This window comes from Pteropus vampyrus, unplaced genomic scaffold, assembly GCF_000151845.1.
Source record: "Pteropus vampyrus isolate Shadow unplaced genomic scaffold, Pvam_2.0 Scaffold238, whole genome shotgun sequence".
In the NCBI taxonomy this organism is placed as follows: domain Eukaryota; kingdom Metazoa; phylum Chordata; class Mammalia; order Chiroptera; family Pteropodidae; genus Pteropus; species Pteropus vampyrus.
The window spans coordinates 1,226,453-1,250,254 of NW_011889019.1; the positions used below are offsets into that span (position 1 = coordinate 1,226,453).

General features: G+C 41.5%; 1 protein-coding gene across 1 annotated transcript in view; it reads right to left on the reverse strand.

Annotated features, from left to right (window-relative positions):
- Positions 1-23,802, reverse strand: part of PIK3AP1 (phosphoinositide-3-kinase adaptor protein 1) — a 95,616-nt gene that overhangs the window by 41,002 nt on the left and 30,812 nt on the right. The window contains exons 3-7 of the mRNA XM_011374040.2: positions 9,274-9,410; positions 6,809-6,953; positions 5,073-5,215; positions 4,812-4,944; positions 2,544-2,740 (exon numbers count right to left, since the gene is read on the reverse strand). Coding sequence (XP_011372342.1) covers positions 2,544-2,740; positions 4,812-4,944; positions 5,073-5,215; positions 6,809-6,953; positions 9,274-9,410 — 755 coding nt within the window. The remainder of the gene's footprint in view (positions 1-2,543; positions 2,741-4,811; positions 4,945-5,072; positions 5,216-6,808; positions 6,954-9,273; positions 9,411-23,802) is intronic.

Sequence of the window (23,802 nt, forward strand, 5' to 3'; positions counted from 1 at the left end):
GTGTGTATGTCTGTATTTTCCACCAGATTAAAAGCTCCTTGAGGCCTAGCTCCAAGTCTATTTTTGTTTCATGTTTTTGTTTTAACCTTTGTTTCTTCCCGCAACACTAAGCATAGAGTCATGCATGCGGGAGATGCTCGTTAAACATCCTCTGACCAGAGGAGACAAATTTACAACTTTTTGATGAGCACCTATTATGTGTTAGGGGCGCAAAGCTCATATTTGCCTATACATTATATGTCAATGCATCCACCACTGCTTAAGAAAGGTATAATATTCTCTAGTATACAGATAAGAAAACCAAAGTGCAAAAAATCTTGCGCCTTACACAAGGGCCTGCAATCTGGGTTCTGATCTTTCCACTACACCCTAGTGGTTCCTCAAAAGGGAACAAATGACCCACAAACATATAACTCTTACTGACTAGTCACACGAAAATTCAAATGGGACAAACAGGGCTGTAGCTAAGGTGTTCCTGCACTTGTGTGTAGTCAGAGGTCCCTCAGGAACCTGATTCCCTCGTCCCTGTTCCTTCCAGCGGGCTGCTCCAAAGTGCCTGACGGTACACGTCTCCAGGTGCCCCTCGGTTTGATACCCTGTGTGCCCAAGAGGCAGTCTGAGGTGAAGTGTCCTGAAGTCAGATCAGCTGCCCTCTGTCATTCTGCCTCCAGGTGGTTGGGAAGCTAGAGAGCTGACTTCTCTGAAACCTCTGCACAACTTTTCCTGGTAAGAAACTTCGGTGTTTCACAATCCTTATTTCAGCATAAACCCACAAATATATTCATTTTCATCACTGCTACCCCAAGAAAGCTAATCCGCTGTGGACTCTGTTGGTTTCCTGATGAGACTCAAGGAATGGACCAGGTGGCAACTGTGAAGTGTTGATGACTCCAGGTCTGGCATTTAGTATTGACATGATGGGAAGAGGAAATGGGGCAGTTCTTAGAGGTCATAAACAACACATAGGGGACAACCTTTTGGTAGCAGTGCTAAAGATGCACTGGTTGAAGGTGATTACAGTTGGAGAACAAAGATGATATGAGAAATATGAACCAGATTAACTTCAATGAAAGCTGAAAGTGCATCTTTAAACTTCCCTGTCACATAGAGTACGTAGGATCACAAACCCCAGCTTTGGCATCAAACTAGGTTCAAAGCCTAGCTCTACCCCTACCAGTGTGTGACCCTACACACAGTTACTCTGCCTTTCTAATCCCTTTTCCTCATTTGTTAAAGGGAGATAATACTACTGTTTACTTCAAAGCATTGTGGTAAGGATTAAATGAAGTCATGCACTTACCAATCAAATAAAACCAATAAATAGCAGTTATTTCTATGAATACAGTATTGTCCTTAATAAAAGCTAATAGCACGGAAATAAAACGCTGCCTTTTCTACGTTTGTGACTTCAAAGTAAAGCTGAGTAAATATTCCCAGACTGTGAGCACCTTTTAGCCTCATTGATATAAATCATGCCCAAAGCAGGGACTCAGGCTATTCTATTCATTCAACACACTTAATCACCCCCAAACTTTGGGAAGACCCTCCCTCTACATGTCTCAGTGAGTCGCTGCCTTGTTGACAGTCTCTACCTCTAGATGGGAGTGAGCCGGTGTCAGGTTCACTCCTGTCTGGAGGTAGAGAGCAACACTGGATTGTGCTTATTGCTCCTTTTGAGGTCATAGCCCCATACAAGAGGCCAAGTTATTCCCACTTTCCTGCTGTGAATCATAAAGATGAAGGAAAACCAGAAAAGGGTAGAATCAGGAAGGGCAGCTGCCCTCAAGACAACGGAAGTAATACTGGGTCAATTCCAAAGCCTAGGCATGGGATTAGATTACACTCAAAGGACCCAGAAGTCAATGCTCAAGGAGGATCTGGGGGTCCAAGACCAGAGAAGTAGATAAATTTGGTATATCTACCCTAAGATAGGCAGAGGCTCAGAAAGAAGCTGTCAGCAGAAGATGAGGCCTCACAGTGGGCTTCCCGAAACCTCAGGTAGAAAGCTTTAGAGCCGTCTCTGCTAAGGAAGAAAACAATCCTAACAGATCACCCGGGTCTGATGATGGGTGAGGCAGCCGGGGGCATCCCGACAAGGTGCTTTGGAAGTCAACGGGGGAGGAGTGGGGAGGAGGTGGCTGAAGAAGAGGAATAAGCCTCAAACCTTCAGCAGATTCATCCTATAAATGTCTCTGTAAAATCTTTGAAGGTGGACCTCAGTTCTTTACCTATATTATTTCCTTTTATCCTCAAAAGAACCCTATGGGTCGAGGTATTGTTATCTTCCTTCTGCACATTAGGAAACAGAGAGAGAACACATGATTTACCCAAAGTAACACAACTGACAGATGTTGGTACGGGAACTTGGACCTAGGTCCATGTGACTCAGGGTTTCTTTCTTAAGCCCACACATACTGGCCCTGCCAGAAGAGGCACGTGAGGACATGCTAGAGATGAAATCTGACCAAGTCTTTGGTGAAAAGGCAGTTCAAGAACCACACAGTGCATTTACAATTCTGGGGCCTCTCCCACCTTGACCTTACCACATACTCATCGATGAACTGCCGCAGGTCCCTAAAACCATGTTTCTCAGCGATGGTGTTGGGGTAGTGGCCATGCTTGTTGGCCACACTGTATGCCTGTAGGGCCCCTGGGCAGGTGAGCAACAAGGCAGTGAGGTTCTTCAGTCCATACTTTGCAGCAAAATGCAATAAGGTGGGCAGCTCTTCATCTCTCTGATCTGAAAAATTGTCAAGAAAAAGTTAATGGACAGATAAATATGAAGGAAGAGGCACTCTTGTTCTGGGAGACGAAGCTGGCAAGCCTCGCATGACACTCAATCATTTCCTTTTGGTTGACAGACCTAACACCTGACAGCTTCCTTCAGGGCATCACTGAAGATTATGCCCTCAGATGACAGAAGAAATGATATGTTAATTAATTAGCAAATCGAATCATTAAAATCCTACCTTCTCTCTCTAAAAGGACCAGAGAATCCTGAGAAATAATACTAATTCAAAATGTGCTGATTTTTTAAAGATTTAAATAACAGTCACAAAGTACAACATAATCATGTTTTGATCTTCTCTGCAAATTCCAGGGTGTTTTAAAGCAAATTCCAGGGTGTTTTAAAGCAATTGTTTTATGCTAATTGAAAGAAAGAAGTCCATCTTCTTAGCTCTTATTCATAAAGTATGTCAAGTAATCCTGACTATGTTACTTAGCCTTTCCCTGGGCCTTAGTTTTGAAATAGAAAATATTTCCAGACTATCTCAAAGGGACCTCGGAAGATTAATATGATGGTATTCAATAAGGTTCTGGTTTAGAACAGGTTTTGAATGTTTGTATTAATGTATGTGAACTCCGGGATGTTTATTAACCTCTGATTCATGGGAAACAAAGTACTCCTGAGAGTCACTGAATCCCCATGAACCCCTCCTCCTATTAATATCTGAATATAGCAAGTTAAACTTGACCAAGAAAATTGAAAAGTTTATTATGAAGTTGGGGGGCATATGTTTTGTCTTGCTTTCATAAAAGTTAATTTCTAAACCCAACAGTGATATATTTACACACACACACACTCATATACACACATAAAGACATATAGATATAAATATAAATACATATATCTATATCTATTTATAGATATATATAATCTATATCTATATCTATTTATAGATATATATAATCTATATCTATATCTACATATTTAAATAAGACAATTCCAGCTTCATATTCACCAGCATATGATGCTTGGAATGAGGGATCTGAAAATGTCCCCAGGATCCCACATACTCCCTCCTGAGCCCCAAGTTTAAGAATAGGGAATCTTAACACCTGCTGAAGTGATGCAAGAACATCCATAGTGGGAAAATGGGGGGAGGCAACAAGAGAATGCCTCCAGGAGAAGGACGTGAAGGTGACATAACCTCATCCTATGGTTTTCTTAGGCTATGGAAGGATGGAATGCAGGCAGAGGGTAACAAGACGTGGGTCCCCTTGTGTAGTGCAACCATGGCATGAGAGAAGAGTGATGTCCACAGAAGCACAATAAGAGGCATCTTGTCCAGCAGTCCAGACACCGTCCCCATGCAAGTGGTTCTCCTAGCTCCCAGCATGTCACATATGCACACAAGACTGTTCCTCCCTCATCAAACAAGGATTTATTTTGAGCCTATGATGAATCACCCAGGCACAGACCCAGCCCTCATTGAGCTGACAGCCTAGCAAAGAAGACAGACACAGCTGAGGAGCACTAAAACACCCATCATGCTAGGGGAGTTTGCAGCATGTAGATGGAACCTACTGAAGGTTTGAGAAGGTCTTCCTGAGAAACTGCAACCTAAGCTGCTGCAGGGAGGTGAAGAGAAGTTAGCCAAGAAAATGGCAACCGAGAAGGGCAGGAAGGATTGTGTTCTCATGAGTCAAGGTGGCAAGAGGCAGGGTGGAATTTTCAGTGAATGAAAGAAGTTCATAGAGCAGAGCACAGAAGCCAAGGGAGAGAGTGGAAAAAGATGAGAGTAGAAATGCAGCAGGAGCCATTGGGAAGAACTTGCCAACAGGTTAAGGGGTTTAGACTTTAGAAGGCAAGGGGGAACCACAAAGGGTTTTCAGTAAGGGTGTAAGGTATTCAGATTTACAATTTAGAAGAATCTCTGACTAGCCAGTGAAAAAATGAATCCTTCTCAAAGGAAAGGCTGTAGAGCAGGAACCAGCAGAATGTATGAGCAGGGGTTGACTGGATGCTGAACCAGCAAACTGGAATCAATCTGCTCTGTTGGTTTCCTGAGGTTTGAATGTTGACTTACTTGTCATCATATCTTCCTCTTCTAGCTGGTTGATTCCAAAGAGGTGCAGTCCACTGGCAGGGATGTTGTTCTTTAGGGACTCAGTGAGCAGTTTGTCGAGGGTCTCTGTGTTGTAGGGTACAATTTTAAAGGCCTAAAAACAAAAGTGAAGATGGTGATATTTTAAATCCAGCTATCTCCCATGCAGCAGATTCAAGGCTGATGGACCACGAACAGAAACTACATATTCAGAAAACTCAGGTTTCCTCTCAACAACCTTACCTGACACATGAACTCCACAGGATTCGCAGCATTGGACAACAAATTCCCAATTTCTTCCATGTCAGTGTAATAGCTGATAACGGTTTCACACACCACTAAATCCCCGGAATATATCTTCAGAGAAACATGCCCAGATGAAAGGTCTGAACAGAAGAAAAGATACCATAAAAGTGCCTAGAAGGAACAAGGGTCCAGGGAAAAGGGTTCATGGATTCAGCTTCATAGTGAAGAAATTAATTGGGGGCTGGAAGAAAGATCTTGGAGGTAAGCTGGCGATAGGGAAGTGAGGGAAAGGGCAGAAGTAGAAGATGAGCAGACTAGCACATGACAGGGCTCTGAGTGAGAGGAATCATCCTCACTGGGTCTGGAATTTCATTTTTGAATGATTTTCGTCTATTTTGTTCACTACTCTAGGCCCAGTACCACAATAAACAGGAAGAAGAGTTTAATTTAAAGCACTTTATACAAAGGCCACTGGTTTCCAGAAGGTGGGAGGGATCTCGGCAGGTGGAACTCTGTAGTCTGCTACATTGGGCCAGTAGAACTGATTCACTGCTCTGCTGTCATTACTATAAGCTTCCTGCATGCTCTCTCTCTTCTGCACCACAGGAAGGGGTTTTGAAGGGGAAAGAAAAATTAAAAATACACCAACCACAAAGATTCGATTCACAAAAGAGGAAATGCAACAAGCAGAGAACATGGGAAAATATTCGACTCACTTAGTAATCAAAGAAATACAAAGTAAAACAATGGGCTACTTTTTAAAAGCATATCAAATTAGCAAAAAATATATTTAAAATGATAACACCTAGTGTTGGTGATGGCACAGCAAATAAACTTGATGATAGTAAGATTTCAGAAAGCAATTAAACACTATTTTCCAGGATCCTTCAAAATGCCCATTGTATCAGGGATTCCATTTTAAGGAAATAATCCTAAAGATAAAAGGTAAAAAACAAAAATAAAAACAAAAAAAAACTCTGCTAGCATAATGATGCTCAATATATCATAATTTAAAACAATAAGGAGAACTCAGAAATGACATAAATATGCAACAATGAGGAAATTAAAAAATTAAAAGATGACACTTCTTTTCAGCCATTAATATGGAAAAATATTCATAAGTGGGCTATAGACAGTTTGAAGCCATGTATACAGATGTGGAAAAATACAAAAACCAGTGATTTCCTTTGGGGTGGGCATATGGGTAATTTTCTATGTACTTTCCCTTATGGTTACTGTATTCTTCAAGTTTTTGTACTGAGCACACTTACTTTTGTAGTATAAAAAATGTGTTATAAAAAGAAAAGTTACAAAGTCCTTGTAATAGCATGGAGGTTAAAGCGGTGGGGAGAGAATATAAGATTACGTAAAGAAAAACAGAATATCAGGTAAATAGATACTATCGAAACAACTATGTTTCTAAACATTGTGAACAAAGGCCAAAAACACTGAATGGTATTCTGATGGCTTTTTTCTTACTTTCTTCTAAAATCAAAGAATTTTAATATATTAACTTTATAATGATAACAATTTTTATATAGCCATTTCCCTCCCATCACACATTATGTTTCTGTCACTTCCTTTTCCTTTAAGTAGAACATGACAATCAAATCCAAATTTTGGCTGTCACTTGGCTCAGCTGCTAAATAAAGACAGGACAAGTAAAAGAAAGCAAGAGGGGATCTCTTCCTTAACATGATGCCTAACTTCCTGAGGTAAATGGGGCTACTTACTGGGAGCCTTCATGGAAACGGTATATTCATTCTCCAGCTTGGCTTCCACCCTTACTGAGGGAGAATCTTCAGGAGAAAATTCTGCTTCCGTCGTCACTCTCTCATCCAACTTACATCTCACAATGACGTAGACAGTGGTTTCTACCTGGAACGGGAGATCAGTCATCATCCTCTCTCTCTTCTGGGTCCGCTGTTAGGGTGCTGAGCCTGAGGGTTTCCCTACTCCCTAAGTCTCAGCCCTATGTAGGGAGTCTGTTCCAGAACAGGGTGGGGTCTGCAGTCCAGGGCTTGGCAGGAACTGTTCGCCACGGGTCCCAGTAAGACAAGTTACAAAAACCAAGAGTGAACTTTTATAAACTTTTATAGCAATTTGATGGAGTAATCTTATATCTGTTGAAGCTTACAGTAACAAGTTAAAAATCTGCAACTTATATTTTATGTCTTATTATTTCATTTTTATAGTATTTTTTTTTTTTTGTATTTTATAAAAGCTTTGGTCCATGGCAGAATTGGAAATTTTAAAAAAATAATAAAAAATGGCTCTTCACCACAGATAGTTGCATAAGCAGAGTTCTAGACTAGCCTTGCTACCCAAAGTGAGGTCCAGGGACCAGCAGCATTGGCTTCCTCTGGAAGCTTATTACAAATGCAGATGCTCAGGCCCTTCCTGGACCTACTGAACCAGAGTGTGCACTCTAACAAGACACCCGGGTGACTCATATGCATCTTACAGTGTGAGAGGCACCTAGAGAAGCCCTCCTGTTCTGTAACTTAATGCCGTTCTTAGATGGACAAAAGTAAGTTACTGGAGGATTAATTTTCTCAAGGCACTGAGCAATCTGAATACTTATTTTACCTTGGTTTAAGATCTCTTGCCAAGCCTGCCAAATGTGATTATCTTGTTTTATTGTGCTGGGCAATGGTCCTTTCAAGACATTGAACTGGTAAGGACAGCCGCACTCCCCCCACCCCGCCCCACCCCCTTCCTGAAAGAAAGGAGGAAAAGGAGAGATTTCTGGCCATAGCTAACCCCCAAATGTTCATTCTAAAATTCTGCTGTAAAATCATCAGAGTGCCTTTCATGACCAGATGAGGGAGGGGCATGGTCCTGGCTCCTGGGAGCTGCTGAGGCTGAATGCGAATGTGTTCATAGTTGACTTGACTCCTGCTGCAGGCCTGGCCCCATCTCACTCCTTCTCCTAGGGAGTGAGGGGAGCCAGACAGAACTAGTAGGTCTCTCCTATTGACAGTCAGGATCCAAACCCAGCCCAGTGGACCCAAGACCAAGAGACCTGGGCAACAAGGAGAATCCTAGGTTAGTGGGGGCCTGGATGGGAGAAGAAACAAAAGCCTGGAGAATTAGGGAAACATGTGAAGGGCATTGTTCTTTAGTTCCAAATCCCCCACCCACAGGCATCCACTAGCCTGATCTCAAGATGACAGGGGCATGGGGAAGGCAGGAAGGAATATGGAGCAAATCAGGAGATGCATGCCCCATGTAAGTCATCTCAGGCCTGGTATTACCAGGTTCAGATGCAAAGAAATCTGTAAACACAGATTTGTATGCCTAACTTGTAACACACTGTGCAGTCCAAAACAAACATATCTATGAGTTCAATCCAGCCCAAAGCAGCAGTTTGTAACCCTCTGTAGGGAGTCCTTGTCCGATGCTTCATGGACTCAGACTGCACAGAAAATCACTCGCAAGGGCAAGAAAGTTAGTACTTCCCATTCCCACAGCCTTGTCTCTAGGAGCCCCCAGTGACACACTTAGCAAAGGGTTTGTACCCACGGGGAAGCATTTTACTACTCTGAGCCAATATCGCACATGGTTGATCAGGAAAGGAAAGATCATGAAAAACTATCAATACTAACGTAGGATCCAAATGACAGTGACCCATCAGTTGGCCATCACACTCAGGTCACCCCGAAAATGTTAGTTACATTATGCTTAGGCATTAATCTTATCCCTTTTGCAAGCAACTCTGGCCAGCAGGTTTCAGCCATCAAGCTACAAGGCACTTGTTTGGGCCATGCCAGTGGCCAGCTGACGGAGAGGCAAGCTCTCTCAATACCCCACATCCCTTTCTTCCCAGCATCAGGCTGGCAGGAACAGAACCAGGCCTCTAAGGCCAGAGGTGACATAAGCGTCTAATAATGCTCATGTCTGCTGGTTTCCCACGTGTCCTCGGTTTTGGTTCCATGAACTAAAAGTCTTAGACTGATAACACATACATTCCTGGGCTCGTTTCTCTTTGACTTAAAGGACTGAGGGAGGTGTGCGCAAGCCCCAGGTACTGGGATTCCCAGGGCAGCTAATGTATAGGAGAAACCCCACAGGAAGGCTGGGATTACACTGAGGTGCAACAGGAGAAGCCCCCTCCCTTTCCTCCAACAAAGGCATCCACTGAAAAGCCTGAAAGCCCGCATTACGACATCAGTCCACCGGCCCCAGAAGCGCCTACCCCACAGCGAATGCGGTCCGGCTGTACCACCATCAGGTTCCCAGGTGAAGTCTCTGGCCGCAGGCTCTGCTGCTTCGAGTAGGGACAGACCTTCTCGTCCTCAGTCTCGGTATCGGTGACTGTGTCACAGCCAGAATCTATGGAACAGAGAACACTGCTGAATGGGAAGAGAAGGAAGGAGAACTGATGGGCATGTTCCACACCGTGAAAGCCCCAAACATTACCAAATAGGAAATGGCTCTGAACGTTAAACAAATACGAGCTGAAGGGAGTAACTCAGGAAATCATGAAAGAGGACCTAACGGGGAAAAGTCAACCACCGTGTGTTGGAGTGACGGTAAGAGGATAATGGTGATGAGGAAAGCCCATTAGTCTGAGGCAGGCTCCCTCTCGTATGAGGCTGGCAAGCCTACTCTCAATCAGTGGGCTTTCAGGACCTTTACATCCAGACTTCTTGCAGGGCTGGCTTTGGTAGTTGGGAGAAAAGGAGGGGTCTCCTCAAGTGGAGTCAAGAATGGCCTAGTTCCACTTCTAGGTCATCTTTTGAACATCAAATAAAACCTGTGCTGTCCAGGAACCCATGATTCCTCAGGGTCATGGCTACCAATTAACCCTGCCAGGACAATAGTAGAAAACATCATTTCAACAAATCTTATAGATCACTAGAACTGGGTTCCAGATCAGTAGCACAGCCAACACCTCTATTGTGGAAAGATTAGAGCATATGCAGAATCAGAGCTGCTGAATGCGTGTGCAGATGTGAGGGGCCTGGCACAGGATGAGATGATACTGAGAAGGTGTAAATGGAATCTACCAGAACTCTAATAGCAGGGTCTATTAGCCAAGGTCTATCTATTGACAGGCTACCTGTGTGCAAGATTCTGTGTGTGCTTGTGTGTATAAGTGTTTGCCTGTACTTTTCTGGAGAGAGTCCAAAGATTTCATCAGATCCTCAAAGAGAGACAAATGGTCAGAAATGGTTAAGAGGAGCAGGAAGTTTCACTGTCCCTTTCTTAGGCTTGCTCTTCTGTACTCGTAAACCTCTTACAGAGCACTGAAAAGACGTGCAGATGAATGAGTCCTCAATCTGCCTCCATAGAGCCCACAACCTAAAAGGATGGTTGGGTAGTGAGAGGAAAGGGTTAGCGTGGCTGATTCTTGCAGGCTGGCCTCCTGGAGAACGAGCTGGCCTCTTGCAGAGTTCGTGGTAATAAGTCCTGGTAGAATGTTGGGGTGGCTGGCAGATCAGAATGTCTATGTCCCCACAGAAAGCTGTAACTGCAGCCTAGCACCCTAGACCCCTATTCATGCCATCAGAGAAACTGTGTTCCCACAATTGTGAAGGTTGAGGTGGGGAAGCAGGGCTAGTGGACAAGGTCCTAGGCGAGGAGCTCCAGGACCTGATTGGGCAGGGTGAGGGGCTAAGGCTTCCCAGATATGCAGCTTAAAAGCCCCACAGCCTTAAACAGGGGTCCTGTCCTAAAGCCTGACATCTATGCTGACAAATGCCTACACATGACCCCACAGTGTGATGGCCAGTGAGGCACGCACTCCTACCGCTCCTCCCCAGTCTGCGATTTCTCCCAAGACGCACCGTTCCAAATGGCCTGGCTCAGTGTATCCAGGTCTCTGATCTTGTTTGTGCAACAGGAATTCAGGCAGAATTTAGTGCTAAGGGATGGGACCAAGGACTCTGGGAGTTCCAAGGAGGGTGATATTGTTCTTCACTAGGCATCAGAACCATCATTCTGCTAGATCTCTCCTTACCTTTCTATTCCTGCTGACTCTCCTCTCACTCAGTGGTAATGACCTCCTACAAAGGCTAACAGCAGTAATATCCCCACCACCCTGCTCTTCCAGCCAAATTAATTGAGCACTGCATTTTTCTCTGCTGGATCTGCCCTTCCCCACACCCTTCACTTCTAAAATGGCCAAGGCCCAACCTCATGGACAGAGCTATATGCACCACCCAAGCAACTCCCACCCACCACAGAGTCTGTGAAAAGAGCCAAAAAGATCAAGGATAATTAATATTTTTCTTCTTAATAATTACATACTATCACATCAAGCTTCAATTTTTAATTATAAGATGCCTGGACATCCTATTTCTTTTTTTTTTCTTTTTTTAAATTTCTGAGGCTCTTTCTGAATGAAAAAATAACCCCAGGGTTAAAATATTCAATCCATTACTTAAAACTGCAAAAACAAAACAAAAACAAAAGCAAACCTCCCTTAACTAATTATTGCTCCATAACTAATTATTGCTCCCATAACTAATTCAGACACTTTCTTGCCAATTACCTATTCTAATTTATTACACAGGTGTAATCTCTTTGGGATAGACCCACGGTAAAATCTACCGTTGCTTCAAAAAAAGAAAAAAGCTCTTAATTTCTTCCATATTATTGACCCATTTGTCTGCTGACCAAAGAGTCAAAGCTCTAGGAAATATAATTAATAAAATAGAGAAAAGATAAATAAGCCGAATGAGAAAAAGATGATAACAGATATCTAAAAGATGATAATAGTTTCTAAAAAAAACTTTTAGAAACACACTGATGTAAAAATTCTATGCTAAGAATTTTGACCATTTCAATACAATTTTTATAGAAAAATATAAATTATTAAAATTGTCTCAAAATGCATAGAAAACCTGAGTCAATCAATAATCACAGAAAAAAACTTCCTGTTTTTGAATAAAATTTAGAGTACAAGCCACACACCCTTTCTTGCATTAAATTTTAAATTGCGTCAATGTCATTGCGTCAATGTTTTTCTTCTTCTTATTATTATTATTCAATTTTCTCATCTAAGAAAATTCTATTTATATAGGTATTGTTTCCTACTAAAGTTTAAAAAACAATAAAGTGTAGTCCTATTTTACATTAAATTCATAAAAAATCAAAAGGAGCAAATAAATACAACAGATAGCCCCCAAATCAAGCTTATTCTCATGAAAACTTAATATGGGATAAAGAAAGCATTAGCAATCAGTACAGAATAAAGAAAATAGTTGGTGGAAATTATGACTCAGCAGATGATGCTAGAAAAATTTAGCTATTTGGGGTGGGAGTGGTGGACAAAAGGACTATTAAGATTCTTCCTAATTCTCATAGACTCAAAAATAAAATATAAATAGATTACAGATTGAAATGGAAAATAAAACAAATTTTAAAAATCAAAAAATTAAAACATGGGTGAAACTTTTATCACTGGTTTGAGAAAAGATCTGTTAATCTTAAACAAATGAAGAAATACATTTAAACAAGCAACAGAGTTGATGACATGAATTTAAAACGTCAGTAAACAAATTTTTAAAATTTGTTTTTAAAATTTTTAAAAACTAAGTTGTAATGTTTATAGAACCATTAGTCATAATAGCCAAAAGGTGGGAACAACACAAATGTCCATCAGCTGGTGAATGGATAGATGAAATGTGGTATATTATGCAGCCATAAAAACAAATAAAATACTAATACATGATACAGCATAGATGAACATTGAAAACATGCTGAATGAAAGATGCCAGCCACAAAAGACTACATATTATATGATTCCAAATATATGATATGTCCAGAATAGGCAAATCTATAGAGACAGAAAGTAGATTAGTGAGTGACTAGGGCTGGGGGACTGGGGTGTGGGGAGGGGAGGAGAATGGGGAATGATGGCTAAAGGAATGTCTTTTTAAGGTGATGAAAACATTCTAGAATTAATTGTAGTAATAGTTGTATAATTGTACAAAAAAACTTAGCAAATTGTATACTTTAAATGAGTAAATTCTATGTTATGTGAATTATAGCTAATCAAGTTGTAACCAAAAAATCCAATGGCAAATCACAAACTGGTTAAAATTTGAAAGAAATATGCTAAGAGGTTAATCTTTATAGATATTAACAGGTCATAGAAATCTCTTTAAAAACACCCAAAGCCCAATAAGTATATAATTCACAAAGGAAGAAATACGAATTACCTCCTTATCATAAATTCATCACCACTAATCATCACGGAATTTCAAATAAATAAAAATAACATATTGCTAGTTCACTTTTTCAAGTTAAGAAATGTTTGAAAGTGAGGCAGGATAGTTACTCTCATGTGATGCTGAGAAGAGTATAAACTCGTACAACCTTTCTGGAAAGCCATGTGTCCAGATAGAAAGAGAAAGTCTTTAAAACATTCAAACCTTTGGCCACATAATTCTACTTCTAAAAATCTCTCTTAAAGAGGAAAAGAAATATTCAAAATGTAGACAAAGACAATGAACCAAGAAGTCCGCTAAATCATTCTTCACATCAGCGAAAAAAGGAAAAGAATCTAACCGATAAAAGAATGTTAAAAACATTATTTTCAAAAAGGTTTAAGTAAAAGCTTATGATATCATGTGAAGCAAAAAAGCAGGATATAAAATCACATCTTAGAGTGTAGGATATCAATTATATAAAGAAAACGCATTTTAAAAGGTCAAAAGAAAATGTGGATCGTACATGGCCTTTCCCTCCCTCTCACTTCTTCCTTCCAATCTTTCATGTATTTTCATATTGTCCACAGTGAGAAAGCACTTTGACAATGTGTGGGGGGCAAGGAGAAAGGCAGCAACTGAATTTTGGCTAATCATTTCACCAGCTCGGCATGAATGAGATTGATCCTAAGAGTGTAGCACTTGGCAGATATGCCCCAGCATTCAGATGAGCTGTGTAAACATTTCTTTCCAGTATGTCTATTCTTTTTTTTTTTTTCCCTAAAGTAATTAAGATACTTTATTACATTGCATTGGCACAAGGACAGACTCACAGAAGAATGGAACAGAATAAAATGTCTAGAAACAGATCCACATACATATAGACACTTAAATTACAACACAATTAATACTGCATATCAGTGGTATTAGTCAATTACCATTGAAAAAATAATTTTTTATAATTTATTTAAATCGGTTTCAAGTATACAGTACATTGGTTAGACTTCTATATTGTTCATAAAACAATCCCCCCAATTGCTCCTTCCCTCCCCTCAGGATGTCTATTCTTTAAGTCACCTTAGATAGCTACGAGCAGCTAATTCATTTTGAGAAGCCAGGCAGGATGCCGCTGATTCTGCAGGGTGATTCTGGTGGCACTGACTGATACCACCATTGCTTACGTTTCTTCCAGCAATATCAGCCCCTTCCCTAGAGCACTGCAGACTGGGCCAGGGTCCAACCACTTTAGCAGATTCAAAGTTTCCAAGAAGGAAATGCCAACCCAGACATAAGCACCATTGAAACCCACCTGACAGAGTGACATAGCCACAAACTTTCCCACTTAAACTCGTAGATCCCTGTGGATCCCTTCCCGCCTTGACGATAATACCACTTTGGTCCTGAGATTCAAATAATAAACATTTTGGAAAAGGCACTCTGAAAATCTTCAGGATCTTCTCCAAATGTCAAGTATGATTAAGACACTGATAGTATCCTCACTGCTTTAAAATTTAACAATATCCTCTCAGTTCGTAGGAAGTCTAGAGACACTCTGGAGAAATGATAGAAAAAGACTTTCTTCATGCATCCGGCTCCCCAAAGCCTCATATATATGACAAGTATTCCTTGAAATTGGTGACAGGAAAAGTCTGTCTCTTTAGAGAACTTGCCTGCTTTCTCTTATTAGATAATAAGAAAAAGCTAACATGATGTGTTTCACCTTTTGCCGTTGCTGCCAGGTATCTCAGTGACAATTTTGGTTCTGAATTGCTGTTATCCTCACATCTAGATCCTTGGTCCTGCCTGTTTCTCTTTCTTATATTGTGTTTAATTTTGCAAGCTGCTTCAAATACTTTGGGGGTCTAGGCAGGATGTGAATTAATGTTTCTCAAACTGTCATCTGCCAAAAGTCCTCAGACATGGTCCTTATGAGAATTCATGCTTGGGTTTTTCATTTAGATAATAATGCCTTTAAAATAGGATGTAAATGCCATCCTGGATTATCTGGATGACCACGTAATAATTGGGTTCTGCCATAAGACTGTGGGGTGTGTGTGTGTGTGTGTGTGTGTGTGTGTGTGTGTGTGCATGTGTGGGTGTTCACAATCATTTTGTAGCTAGGTCATGCTACCCTGAATGACAGGTGCCCCTGAGGAGAAAGGAGATGGGGCAGGACGAAATATAGATGAGGCATTCATGCCAAATGACCACAAGAAGGTTTCCCTGGACACTACTTCATATAGAGGAATGTGGTGGAAGCTCCGAGTCTCAAAATAACACAGGGAGCTGCAGCAAGAATCGGTAAGCACCACAGACTCATGCCACGTTCATGCTGTTCCAATAAGCCAGCACTGTCTATGACAAAACAAATGCAGTCAGTTTCCTTTTTATTTATTTTATTCCTATATTTGTACTAAAAAAGACTATGATTTTAAATGAAATGATATAGGTATGCACTTAGATTCACACCAAGCCGCATGACACAGCTCATACTAGGTAAGAGAGCTGGTGATAGACTCACTATTACTAATAATGATAAAAATAAAAGTTACCATTTATTGAATATTGTGGTGACTGCTTAATAGTCTTAATCTCATTTAATACTCACAACAACCCTGTGAGATAGAAATCAACACCTTATCCTCATTTTATAGATGGAAACACTGTGCCTGAAGGATTGAAGCAACCTGGCCAAGGTCACACAGCAAGCAAGCAAGGAGCAGAGCAGGAATTCTCCCCAGGTGTCTGTGCCCTGCCTTCTTCATAGATGTGGTCCAGGGCAGGAAGCCGTGTCACATACTATTCTTGGTCTGGGGTTGTGACTGCAGCTCATGAGACATGATGTAAGCTTTTACTCACCAACAGCTGGTGACACTGCCTTTTCCTGAGCAGTTTAATGCCACTTCAGTTAAGTATGCTATGACTTGCCACCAGGGCCAATATTCCAATGATGAGGTTTAAGTCAAGAGACACTGAAGGCCAACTGGTCCAACCAGGGTGCCCCACATACTTGAGGGGCCCCTGACCCAAGGCTGCACTTTCTTACTTTCCAATTAACTTTTCAGACTACAGTGCTTACTGCCTCTTTCCTGCACATCATCTGGCACTCAACTGGGACTACATTTTTCTAACAGCCTGCGAGAAAGGTAGGGTAAGGACAGCAATGAATAGTGTGTGCTGATCTTGGAGAATTTTGTTTTCGTTTGTTTGTTTGTTTAATATACAAGCTTACTTCTCTTCTAAGGAAATGCTAAGCCTTGGGAAGAGTATAAATAAGGATCATTCTTAAAAACAACCACAATTTCCATTTGTTGAGCATTTATTATATCCCAGAAACAATGCAAAAACCTTAACATATATGATTCCATTTTATCCCAACAACTAAGTGACTAGTCTGATTTTGCCCATTTCACAGATGAGAAAACTATGGCACAAAAATTTCAACAAGTTGTCCAAGTCATACAGTACATGCTGCATGGAAATGTAACCCTCGAGTTCACGCTCTCATGTACTCTGACAGCATTTCTCACACTGCGAGCCATGGTGGTACAGGAAATGATCTTAAAATGTGCAGCAATCATTCAGCAACACTGAGCCATATCATGAGAAAGCACTCCTCCTTCAGTTCTTTCAGTCCCACATAAATCAAGAAGAAAGACTCAGTTTGGTAAGAGGATATCTTTAATACCTCTTTAATGTGTGTATCTCCTTTGGCACCACAAAGAGAAAAAGACCTGTTAAGCTCACAGGCTTCTGTAGGCGTGAGTATCTAGAAGAATTTAATACATGGTTTGGTTTTTATTGTTTTATTTTTATAAGTACCTTCTTTTCATATCAAGAGATACTGGTTTTTCATCTACAGAGGCAAAGTTTCCTTTTCGAATAAAAAATATGAATTGACTTAAAGAAAATATTATTAATAGTACAACGGAAAAATTCTGGAAATAGATAGTGGTGATGGTTGCACGACATTGTAAGTGTAATTAATGCCACTGAGATTGTATACTTAAAATTGGTCAAAATGGCAACTATTATGTTATATATATTTCGCCACAATTTTTAAAACTTGATAATGTAATATTCTGCCGAAATCCACTGAGTACATTGCATGGCATATGAATTGTTTCAAAAAAGCTGTTAAAAAAAGGTAAACCAAACGCCATGTTGATGATTCTCAAATGACTGAAGTTTGGGAAAAGCTGAATTATGCTAAACTGTTTGCTTCCATTTTGATAAGCTAAATTTAATAGTGATTTTTAAAATAAAGTAAAAGTAGGAAGGGGGGAAGAAAGCCTAGAGCATAAACATGTTGAATTATTTTCTCTGAGTTTTGAGCAACAATGAAAAAGAAAGTGAACAGAGAAGGAAATTGAGGAGATAAATGTCAACTGAGAACTAAGAGTTTCTACCAACCTAGCCAAAAATAAAACAGAAATGGTCACTGGGGCCCATCAGGAGTTTGTGTGTTTCTGGTCTGGAATGAAGTAGGAAGAGATCATCAATATGTGTCTAGGACTTCTAGTGTGGCTAATAAAAAGAAGAGTGAAGAAGAGTCAAAAATTAGAAGAATGCAGAGATGAATTGACCAGCAACCTAGGTAGTAGAGTCTGCAAAAGAAATGAGCCATGTTCCCTCTGCATTTGCATCCCAGGTCCAGGACCCAAATTTAACCATCACACAGATGGGGCAGGAATACAGAGAGTTGCCTGAGGTCTGAAGAAACTTCCAAAGACTTTTCGCTCAGGATGAAATTTCGGAACTATTATGATTCTCATCCATCCTACTTAGCCACAAGGATGAAATCATAAAACGACTCTTTCTCAAAGCCCAACACGAAATGCACTGAAACTTGAGCTTCCTCATCATCTAGCAATTATCTACTGAACATGTGTGACGTGACTCCCACAGGAGATCCCATGAGTGCGTCCTCTATAACAGTGGTCCCCAACCTATTTGGCACCTGGGACCAGTGCTCCTATCAGAATCTAACACCTGATGATCTGAGGTGGAGCTGAGATGGTGATGGTGATGCTAGCGCTGGGGAGCAGCTGCAAATACAGATGAAGCTTAGCTCAGCTTGCCTGCCACTCACCTCCTGCTGTGTGGCCTGGTTCCTAAGAGGCCACAGACGAGTATCCGAGCAACCGTCTGCGGCCCGGGAGTTGGGGACCCCTGCTATATAGTCTTGGCCTTAAGGAGCTTACAATTGAACTGGGAAGATGAGGTTCCACATGAAAAAACTAAGAACTATATGATACCTTCCCAGAAAGCACTAACCTGTGTGATGAGACTGTAACTATCGCTATGAAGTGAGTTACGTCTCCAAATGTTTAGAAAAGTGCTGGCATATGAAAAATATAACAGACGTTTCAAGAAGTTGAGAAAGACTTCCTGAAGGATAAAGAAGACAACTTACTTTAAGTCAAGTAGCATTTGGACGCTGAGGTTACCTATCCTTCTGCGAAAAAGGTATATTTTCCATTTAAATTAATAAAATAATTCCTAACTCATTCCTTTATTCCTTCAACAAATATTTACTGCCTAGCAATGAATAACAAATATTCAAAGCCTAGCCTAGGCCCCACACGAAATATAAGGGTAAGAGAATTTCTATCCTTGCTGATATTGGGGGACCACACCGGAGAGAAATGGCTTCTCTCCGACTTCCAGAAACAAATGAGAACAGTTATAACTTCAAAACAAAACATTACGAGAGATAAGCAGGGATTTATAAAACAGTTTATGGCCACCAGAAAATCAAAAAAGGAAAAACAGTCTCAAAGAAGTGATAAGTATGGCCTTGAAAAGCAGAGAATGCTGATATGGGGATCAGAAGGACTTCGCCGGCACGATTAAGGGCACAAAGGCATGAACGTAAATGATGTGTTTGGGTTACAGGAAGCAATGTGGGGACACCTTTTCTATGCGAGGTGGGTGAGAGGGGTATGGGAGCCTCGGTGTCTGAGAGGACCCTGAACACCATTCGAGGAGTTTGGATTGTGTATTGAAGACCTGTCAGCAAACAGTATTCATGAGAAAAGGAAATGCTATAAAATAAAGATTGAAATGTAGTTTTATTTTTCTAAATGCTGAAGAACTTTCTCTGCTTGTTTTTGAAGTAATTCTAGACACACACAAGCAGAATATGTCAGCTCTCTTGTAAATCTGGGTCAGAATTGAGAAGGGAGTGGCTGACCACCCATCATCACACTTTGAGCAAGCAGTGCCTTCAAACATAAAATAACATAAGCTAGGGCTAACAAAGTGTTACCAAGCCAACATCCTGCTCTATTCGCTTTCATGAGCAAATAAGATTCTATAATTAGCCCGATGTCTGCAAGTGTAGCACAAATATGGTTCACTTAGAAAATAAAATACTTAGAAAAATGATTCTCAAGTAGATTAAGCATTTCTCCTGTGGCGTATCTTGTTTATACCAGCTATTTGCTTAGAAAATCAGTGTCATGGCTATTGTTGTATTCTTAGAAAGCACAAAGGGAGACCTCAGACCTGGCCTTGTCCCCAAATTCCAAATGCATGAATCCAAATGAAGGAGCTTTTGCTCCACTGTGAAAGCATGTGAGTTCAAGCGGGGAGGTGAGAGGCTTGCAATGGTGGGACTCAGATCTTGAGTTTCGATAACCCCCACCTCACCTAGCTTCCTGGCAAACATCAAGACTGCTTTTTCATTTTAGTCATCACCCATGGGTCTTCCTTCCCCCTTGTTCACCCACCTTGGTTAGTGGGTACTGAATCTCCTGTCCAGCTAACCCCTTTCATTTACAAAGCTTCCAGCACAGTGACAAGAGTACTCAACTCACAATTCACCAGCTACCCCCAAAGTCATATACTATCTTCAATCAGAATGTGTTAAGAGGGTCAGTAGAATGCCAGACTCCTACCTACCATATGTCTTACTGGCATTAAAGTCAGGGGAAGGAGGAGGTGATAATTATTTAGTGGCATTAGTGTGAGTTCATTAAAATGAAATCAATCATAGTCCTTGTCACCTTCATCATCATCCTCCTCATGATGTCAAAAAGGTAAGGCAAAGTCCTGTGGACACATCCCCAACTCAGACTTTACATAAACCCATGGTGGCTATTCTGCCTTCCTGGAAACAAGAAGAAAGGAACAGAAAGGAGGAGAAAAAAATGAATCCATTCTTCCCACAAGACCTTGTCAACTTCGTGAGGCAGTGGGTGCTGCTGACTTTTCCAGCACAGGCTGGCTCACCTGTCACATCAACCTGCTTTGCCGTCCAGACGTCCTGTATCAGCTGCAGATTCCTGAGGCTGCCTGGTTGCACTACACGTCAGTGAATTTGCAGCGCTGGGTAGAGGGTTCTAGATCAAAAAATCTACATCCTGCACATCAACCCCAGTCTTTTCAAGCTCACTAAACAAGGAATCATTTTCCCTTCATTCACCAGGTAATTCCTCTGGCCTTCCTCAAAGCACTTAAAGTTCAGGATAAGGTAGTAGGACAGGAAGAGAGAAGACCTCAGGCCTCTAAGACCTTTATCCAGCCACTACCTACTTGCTCTAAATGAACTATTCGAAGTGTTAGTTTTGTTTTGTATTAAAGCAAAGGATGACGTTCTTCCCTTCCCCTCCCCAACACCCTACCTGCTCTTCAGCTTGAATAAAAATAGCCCCACAGCTAAGGCTGCCATGACAACCAATGTGTGGGCTCACCCTTGTCCACCAATGATAAACTCTGCTTACAGCCCTCCCATCCTCCTAGCTGGGGCTAGGGCCCTCCAACCCTCTCCCAAGTTCAACCTGCAGTAAACTTCCCTGAGGACTAGAGCTAAGTTGCTCCAGCCTCATCCAAGAAGCCAAGGGTCGTTGAGAATTCTCATACCACCTGGTATCTCAGAACATTTTAATTTCTTCTCATTTGTTCTCTTCAGCATCTCTAGACACGTGTGACAGATGCGACTATCTTCACTTTGCAGATAGAGAACTAGGGGCATGGGGATGTGAACTGACTAGCCCTAGGGCATTAGTTGCTGGTTTAATGGCAAAACCACATTTAGAAGTCAAGGTTCTCATTTTGTAACCAGTTCCCAGACTGAAGGAAGAGCTGACCCCAGGAAACATGACCCTGATGGAGAAATAATTCCCCTGCATGAGCTGCTTCCTTGTCACAGACAGAAGTTCCTTCAGTGAGTCTCTGGGATAAATCTGGGAAGGGTTGCTGAAAAATGTGCTGCCCCCTACCATTGGAAAGGGTTCCACAGAAACCTACCTCTCTCCTGGACTCAGATCTCTGGCGCTGCTCCAGCCAAGCACAGCTTCATTGGCCAAGCTTATCAAGATCCCTAAGAAGCACTGTCCATACCTGGATTCCAAAGGCCACCACTGGAAAGGAAGCTCTCCACTAGGACTCTGAGGGCTGGAGGCCCACCGGCCCTTATTTCATCGTTCAGGAAACCCCAGTGTTGCTAATAAAGCCTTAGATACCACAGTCCCTGTGAAGGCTTCCTCTTTCTTCGTCTCTTTCCGACACTTATAAATGTGCTTCCTCTCTTTATGTAAATTTTGTTCAAATGGCACAACACAGACTTGTAATGAGGCCATTAATAACTAGCCTTTAGACAGCCTCTTCTTGGTTTCCTGGTTCAGGAATCAATTCTAATCTACACAGATACTGATGTCTAGATTTAGTAATGTGTGGACAGACAAATGGGCTTTGTTTAGGGCAGGCTGCGAAAATGAGGTTTATTTTCACCCAGTCAAGAACTGAGAGGCCAAAGGCAACTCTTGATAATGGAACTGAGCTTAGGAAATTGTGAAGAAAACTCCCTTCCTTTTGTCTCTCTACCACTCAATCATCAAACTTCCAGGAAAGGCTGAGAGGGGGTTTTTGTGCCTCTACTTTTGCTGACCGTTAGCATACTAACCAGCTGGCCTAGTCAGTTTCATTTTCCATTTTTAAGAAGGGCAACTTTCTCCCACTCTTCACCCTGAAAGCTGTATCTGGCTTCACAGTATGGTCATTTCGGAGTTGGGGCATGATTTTTCTGGGAGATCTGCTTAAAGAAATACAAACAACAAGATGGCGCTCCAAATTTCATTTAAACAATTACAGGCCAAAATAAAAATGCCTTTAACTCAGGGGCTGCTGATGGCCCCCAATAATTAAAACCTAGGCTACTAAAGTCAAGGCTCTAAGGATACTGTATAATATTTCCTAGCAACATAAATGTGGGTTCTGGAACAGTGCAGTCAACAAAGCTGCAGAAGGCCTGGACTCAAGTCTCACATCTACCACTTACTGGGTAACTGTGACTTTTCTAAGCTTCAATTTTCTCTCCTTTGAAATGAGATTATTTATACCGGCCTGGCGTGCTGCAAGGGCTTGTTGGGAATAAGTGATAAACACACAGAAGCCCTTTGAAAACTGAAAAGTACTAGACGAAGTTAAGTATTAGTTATTTTTGCTATAATTCATTTACCAAATGGAGAGTTCCTATAAAATGATTCTCCATGTAGAAATGAGCAAAAGTGTACCTCTGCGTCCAGTAGTCCAGAGCTAGACAATCAAATGTGACCCAAAAAGTGAGTGTCAGGTGGCCCAGTGATGCTCCAACTAGCCAAAGAGACAGGAAATAGCCGAGATTCAGCAACCTCCAGGCAAGAGCAACGAGGTGCGATTCTCCACAACATACCAGGTGTTCTGTACCCACCAGATCACCCAGTGAGATTGGTCTCATCCTCGCAGGCAATGGAAATTTTTAAAGTGGGAACTGAGCTGCTTTGGGTTCAGTTTCTGTTGTAGTAGAAGCCTGCATTTCCCCAGCATGGTCACCCTCCCTTAGAACAGGCAGCTAGCAAGGGGCAGTGTGGCAGAGCAGTAAGCTCAAGGACTCTGCCTGCATTCAAACTGCAACTCTGCCACTTACTATCTGCCACTTACCTCTCTGTGCCTCAGTGTCCCTATGTGCAAGTGGAGATAATAACACCACCTACCTCACACAATAGTTGTAAGTATAAAATGAGTTGATTCATACAAAATGCTTAAAAGTGGACCAGAGAGTAAGCATTGAAGAGTCATCAGCAGTTAGTGCTGTTTATCTATTGACTATAAATCGTTCTTCTGCTAGACTGTGATTTCCCTGAGGGCAGATTCCCTGACATTCATCTTTGGATCCCCAGAGCCTAGAACATAGTGAGAAGTCAATAAATGTTTCTTCCATGAATAGATGAATCGATGGACGAGATAAGACTAACCACCTAAGTGATTAGCAGGGGAGAAATTACAACACAAGGAGGACCACTACAAGGCTTCATGCCTTGAAGCTTTTAGTGTAGAAGCTGGAGAGAAACAAGAAACTGTCTAACTCCCAAGTTTATGCTAGCAGACTGAACCCAGCTGCCCTGAAAATTTGGCATGATACACTGTGTTAGTCCAGGTCCTCTGAGAAGCAAATGCTAAAATGGGGTTAAACATGCAAGGACCTTATTAGGGAAAATGTCTGAGACAGAAAATGCGGAGGGAGGCTGGGAGACTCAGCAGATGGTCTGAAACCAAATGAAGATGGCGAAGGAAGGATGGGTGGA